At 36.1% G+C, this 6772-nt stretch overlaps 1 protein-coding gene across 3 annotated transcripts; it reads left to right on the forward strand.

The window, feature by feature from the left end:
• The first annotated feature begins 2995 nt into the window (after positions 1-2995).
• LOC103717494 (putative xylan O-acetyltransferase 10) lies at positions 2996-6122 on the forward strand. 3 transcript variants are annotated; one of them, XM_089924698.1, is made up of 6 exons: positions 2996-3298; positions 3375-3588; positions 4049-4220; positions 4323-4528; positions 4605-4763; positions 4998-5350. In XM_089924698.1, the coding sequence occupies exons 1-6, from the start codon at positions 3109-3111 to the stop codon at positions 5029-5031; spliced, it is 975 nt and encodes a 324-aa protein (XP_089780824.1). In that variant the 5' UTR covers positions 2996-3108; the 3' UTR covers positions 5032-5350. The 3 variants fall into 3 exon arrangements, with proteins under 3 accessions (XP_089780824.1, XP_088558179.2, XP_089780823.1); XM_088702053.2 differs by lacking the exon at positions 4998-5350 and adding an exon at positions 5460-6122 and having other exon boundaries at positions 2999-3298; XM_089924697.1 differs by lacking the exon at positions 4998-5350 and adding an exon at positions 5460-6122 and having other exon boundaries at positions 3004-3298; positions 3380-3588.
• The last annotated feature ends 650 nt before the right edge of the window (positions 6123-6772 follow it).

Genomic DNA, 6772 nt, shown 5'->3' on the forward strand with positions numbered 1-6772 from the left:
GGCTAGCCTACGTTATAGCTAGAAGATTTTTTTTATATAGAACAGAATCAATTCAACCAAAGGCCCAATGATATAAGATCCAAGCATTACACACTCATCAACCCAATGAAACATCATGGCAAGAATCTATATTAGTTCAAACAAACATGTTAGTTAGAGATAGCATTATTAAATTAGTGTCTCAACATCGCCTCCTTATTCGGTGTCATATTCGGCTAACCCTAATCTTTTAGAAAATTCTGTGCTAAAATTCTTCTCTAGAAAATATGATTTTCTTTTGCCCAACAAATAATCCTACTTCCCAAAAGCAGTAAAACACTCTCCCAAGTCCAAGAAAAACCTTTTAACTTTACATCATGACCAAATCATGAGTAGAAAGAAGATTGTTGGGCTTAATTTTTCTGAGAAAAGGTAAGGTTCTTTCTTACAGGGAACACAAAGGAACTACAACGTTTCATCGGCCATTTTCTGTCGGTCTGTTTGCTGGTTCAATCCTTTTTCTTCATGTTCGAGCAAAGATGTTTAGCTCTGGATTCTTTATCTACTCTTTTGACAGGATCCCCTCTAGGTACTGGTTGGATGAGAGATACAGTCTTGCAATCATGACCATCCATGTATCATATGATCGTTTATGATTGTGTGAATCATGTACCTAGCATGAAAGCACATGCTATATAAATTGTGCAGGAACCGTACAAAGATATAGACCTACTGCATGACACTTGGATGTTGTGATTGGAGCCCTTTTTCTCTTCAATTCAGGTTGGCCTCTCTTTAGTAAGGATGGCAAAAGATCTCAACAACTCGGGCCTGGCTTGGAAAAAGCAGGATTCAGGGTTGTTTAAAACTAAATAAATAAAGCTTAAATGAGCAATCTAGGTTTAAAATTAATTTGAAGTCTAAGTGGATTGAATTTGAATTGATTTCTAGCTCGATTTAGAATTTTTGAGCTGATCAATTAGGCTTATGCTTGGCTTGGTTCAAAATTAAGCGCGAATTGAACTCAAAATAGTGGCAAAGAAATCAAGCCTGATCTCAAATTTCAACTTCGAAATTAGTTTCAAACCAAAGATAATTAGATGCAGGCTCAATAAATCTCAGCTCAATTACATTCCACCTCTTCAAGGCTTATCTTTATAGGAGGTATAGAGATCAAATCCTAGAGTAGAATTAAGATTAATATCAAATTAATATGTTGCTTGAAATTTATTTTAAATAGCAAACAAGATTGAAAATCATCATCAATATTTTTGACTATATTAATTTATAACAGTGAAAAAATTCAGATATATTATATTGTTGGGTGCCGAATAATGCAAATGGATATCTTATTCAAAATGAAAATATTGAAGATATACATTTTTTTCAAGCAATACTATTTGTTTAATTTTTATTAATGGTCATTTTTGAATGATCCATAGGAAATATTGCAGTTGGAGGAAGAAAACTTAAATTTTAATGTCCAAGCTCTCGAATGGATATCGATCATGTATATGGACAAGCTTTTGGAGAAAAGCCGAGGATATAAGTTGGAAAGGAAGTGGGTTAATGTATAACTCAAAGTTGACTTAGATTAAGCCCGATAATGTTTTGAATAACGGTGTTCATTTAAGCCAATGTCCACATGATAATTAAGTTGACCTCTTTTTGGAGCCAAATTAGTTGACTAAACCCACCTGCCCAAGTGCATACTAATTATCACTTCAATCTGTTAAAATGTTAATCATTATGGAGCATTAGGGAAGTTGAATGGTGAAAAAAAAGAAAAACAAAATCCACCATAAGATTAATTTTGATAGGAGAGAACACCTAGTTCAACTTTGCAGTTTGTTCTATATTTAATCTTTCCCGGAACAAATAATCTCCATCTCTTCCTCTCTTTTTCTTTTTTTTATACAATGGATGGCTCATACATTCCTAATATAGATACATCTAAAGAAGTCAAAAAATATCTCTTTCTTCCTCCCTAACAAATATATTTCTTACATACGATTGCTCATCATAATTTTTTTTACAAAAAAGGGACAATAATGGTGCAATGAAATAAAGGTTGAAGACAAATGAAGCAGCAATCATCTCAAAAGCTATCACATGCTGATGGATCCTACCGTCAACGTACAATTCATTGCTTTCTCTCGTGATGCCCACTCTCGCCTCGCTTTTGCATTATTATGTGCACTTTTAAGATTCCCTCTTTATATATTTTTCTAGACCATGCTAAAGGTGCTTTGAGAAAGAAAAATTGCCACACTAGAATATATACCATCTCCCAAAAAAGATAGTTGTTCTCATTCTTTGGTGCCAAATTATATAGGAATGTTTTGATTCGTTTTTTGAGAAAAGATTGCTACATTAGCTTGCCTGATTTTCAATTAATTGCCCTCCAAATATTCTTTTTTTTACGAGAAATGTGAGGATTAGATGTACCATCTATATTGGCATCACATCTATTAAAAAAAATGAACAAATAAAAAATAAATCTTACATAAACTTTTTTTTATTTTGAAAAAAAGTAAGGAGACAGGATCAGCCAAACTGGAAAAAAAAAAAAAAAAAAGACTAATCTTGCTCCGCAGCACTAAGTTGATAGCATACCTCGTTATTTTATTATTTTTTTGGGATAAATAGGGTGACCTACATTAATCAAAAATAGGCATATTCATAGAAATCAAAAAATAAATTATTAAAAAAATATATTAAAAGATTAGCCGAGAGAAACTCATAACATAGATTCCTTGTGATTAGCTGTGATCTTTTTCATTTTTTAAGGCGTATTTCCTATTATTTATAGGATAACTTGGCCACCCACCCACCAATGTCATGAAAGCTAACATGGATGGTAAAAATTAAACAGTGTATTTATTAATGTCGTCAGTTTTTTTTAAAAATTTAAAAAAGCCAACCGGCCACAGGGTACCAAAGTCAGGCCCTCAGCCACACCGTCCAAGCGGCTGTGAGCCACATTTTACTTAATTAATTGTCTTCAATTCGACCTGCCACCTTTGTTTTTGTCTCTTTTTTGCCTGTCGTTTATCAAGCCGATCCATGGAATGGGAAACTCTAATGATTGCCCCCACACTGTAGCGTTCCTCCAGCCGAAGAACTCAGATGAAGCCTCTCTCCCTCCACTCCATGAGCTCTTCTTTCTACCTCATCTCCCTATCCCTCATCACGTTTCTAGCCTTCCTCTATGCCGCGGGTTTCACCTCAATCCTCAAGAAATCATTTCTGAACTCTAAATTGCTGGAATACTCGGCTCAAGTACAAGAAGAATCCATATCAAACATACCAAAACAAGGTAAGAATGGGGGAAATCTTTTATTAGGATAGTAGTTTTTTGCCTGCTTAGTGTGCTTACATGGAATTGGGCTTAGAGAAGGATGTCGGCATGCCATTTGCCGTTGGGAGGATGGAGGAGGGGTGCGATGTGTTCAATGGCAGATGGGTCTACGATGAGGTCTCGAGGCCTCACTATGGTGAGCATGAATGCCGTTACATCTCGGCTCAGGCGAGGTGTCAAGCTTACGGAAGGCCCGACAAGGCGTACCAGCGTTGGAGATGGCAGCCTCATGGCTGTTCTCTTCCAAGGTAAAGAAGCTGATCATAGCAGTTTCAGGTTGAGGAGCATGGATGTTTGATATTGTGAAAATCACATATTTTGGATAATTAATTCATATTTTTTAGAAGTATCCAAACTACTCAACTGGGGTTTTGAAAATTTAAAAAAGAGAAAAAAAAATGCAGTTTGCAAGCAGCAAAAATCACTGTGAAGAATTAGCCCTTAATGGTTAACGATTACACATATAGATTAATCATAATTTCTTTGAGAGAATAAATTAACCATAATTACATGAAGAACAGTATTTTTTCATAAAGGTTCCTTTATGAAAAGAAAACGGAAAAAAAAAAAAACTTTTTAAAGATTAATTATCCGAGTAATAGGTTAGCTTTGTCATAACAAGCAACACTTTGGCTACAATGAGGAATTATATAGTTTACTCTAGCTTTATCATGCTTAATTATGAGATAGGGTCTTCTGAGATTACAGCTTCAATGCCACTTTTATGCTCGAGAAGCTCCGAGGGAAGCGAATGATGTTCGTGGGTGACTCCTTGGCTAGGGGCCAGTTCACGTCAATGGCATGTCTTCTTCGGCGTGCCAGCTCCAAGTTTGCAAAATCCCATAAGCACTTCAGATCGCATGGCATCTTAAGAGCTCGGGTAATTAACAATTCTGATACTCTGATGGTATCTATATAAGTGAAGCTTTTCGAATTAGAAGATCTAACCATCTTGACACTGATCATCTCTCTATATGCATAGAAACACAATGCTACAATCGAGTTCTATTGGGCTCCATTTCTTGTCGAATCGAACTGCGACAATGCTACAGTGCACAAAATTACAGATAGAATAGTAAATGTACATCCAGAATCCATCAATAAGCATGCTCCCAATTGGAAGGGAGTTGATGTTTTGATCTTCAATACATATATGTGGTGGATAAGAGACACAAACATCAAGACATTGTAAGTTTCTTCCCAGTTACATCACTTTCTACCATCTTTTTGCAGCAGTTTTCTTTTACTCTTGTTTTTTGCTTAGGCAAAGGTCTGTCAAGTGGGGTTTGGAATATGTCAAGGAGATGAAGAAAGAGGATGCCTATAGACTGGTGTTGAAGAGGATGGTGAGGTGGGTGGAGGAGAACATAGATCCCGAGAAGACCAGGGTCTTCTTCACAAGCCTGTCACCTACTCATTATAGGTAAGCCATTTCCCTGCCTATAGTTTAACATTTACCATGTTAATAATGGTTAAGATGGTAGGAACTATATACTGGGCTTGTAAATTGGACTTAAACTAGGGCCCATAGTGTGGACATCCAGGCTAAACTCACTCCAATATGAGACAGGTTCAGGTTATATTTTTCGCATGAAAAAATAATCGATCTTCTTTCGTGATGTTAACCATTGTATTACATCTTGCATAAACTTCGAAGCAATCCCACCTCTTCCCTCCATCCACCCACATAGATCTCAAAGCAGACGTCGCACGATCAAATGGTTGACGTTGCAGAAGGAGGTGAATAAAGTCTATCGCATGAAAAATACAACCCAAACCCATCTCGGGCTGGCCTAGATTGCAATGTAGGTTTTGTATTCGATTTTTGCGAGAAAGATGACTAAACCTGAAATAATTTCCATGTACCAATAAAAAAGAACCTGAAATTGCATATCTTCCATTCATGTTGTTGCAAGCTAATACAGCTTAAAGGTTACATTCTCATGGATTTACAGTAATATTGTTTGCCATGTGTGATGCAATACTAGATATACTATCATCCTTCTTCAATATATGAACCTTTCAGCAACACAAAGTTGCTTTCTTTTCTGCTAAAAACTTGAGAACAAGACTTGGATCTGTGTATTATAGTTCGACATCTGATCTCGAAACATGACAGGAGTATTGAATGGGGAGGCAAGCATGATGGTACTTGCTACAATCAAACAACTCCAATCACTGATCCAACATATTCGGGTTCCAGTGCCAGCAAAAGCATGATGCGAGTGGTCGAACAAGTTCTAGGTGAGAGTAAGATCCCCATTATTGTCCTCAACATCACCAAGCTCTCAGCATTTCGCAAGGATGCACACGCTTCGATCTATAAACAACAAATGCACGAGTTGATGCCTGAACAACTGGCCAACCCTAATAGCTATGCCGATTGCACCCACTGGTGCTTGCCGGGTCTCCAGGACACTTGGAATGTGATGTTGTACACCAAACTCTTCTATCCATAAAACTACATGCTTAGAAGGGTTATGATCCAAAATTCTTTAAGATGGTCTTTTTTTTCCCTGATAGCTTGATTTTTGAGGCAGTATTGAATGAAACCAAGGATATGAAATGATATTTGTAATGTCAAAACAGGATGTGACATTCAGGAATGTTTCCTTGCAAAAGGTTTTCATTCCTCCTCAGTATTGGCGTTTCCTTTTTATTTTATTTTCTTTTTTCTTTTTTCTTTTATCTTTTTTCTTTTTTTTGGGGGGGGGGGGCAACTTGTCAGCAAACCAAATCCTGTTATCTTTTTCTTAATAAATAAATAAATTTATCCAATAAACTGCTGAATCGGATGTTTAAAAATATATTTTAATAAAAGGCTCCAAACTAGGTATAGCTGCAATACACCCCAAGGAAACTAAACGTTATCTACTTTGGAAGGATTATCCATCAAATCATTTGTGCATCATAAAATAATTGAACATCTCCTAGAGGTATGACCGTCTGTATCTTTTTTTCTCTCACTAGGTATTTCGAACTCCAAATTATGCAGCCGATCATGAATTAAAGTGGATTGCTTAAGGAAGAAAATTTTATGAAGGATCTGTTGGGTTTTTAGTAATGTTGCCACCTATTTTTCATGTATTAAGAGAAACATAGTTATGGTTTTATAGCTCTCTGTCTTTAACGGCAAAAAAATGAAAGTGTTGAGAGAGAATTATTTAGGATACATTATTTTGCTTGATTATTGTTATTCCAGTTTCGTTCTTGAGCATATCGGTATGGGAAAAGATCTAGATGCAGTTCTGGAGCAACAACATCAGGTTATTGTGGATGTATTTGAATCAGTTATTCATGATATATTATTTACGACTTCGATTTTAATCAAACGAAAAGAGATCATATAGGATGTGTCATGCATTTGACATATAACCAGTCTAATTGCCTCCGGTGTAGCCGAGGACATTAGCATGGAGATGCAATCTAATA

Source organism: Phoenix dactylifera, chromosome 8 (genome assembly GCF_051530095.1).
Source record: "Phoenix dactylifera cultivar Ajwa chromosome 8, Ajwa_hap1_PhDact_Kaust_v1.1, whole genome shotgun sequence".
NCBI lineage: Eukaryota > Viridiplantae > Streptophyta > Magnoliopsida > Arecales > Arecaceae > Phoenix > Phoenix dactylifera.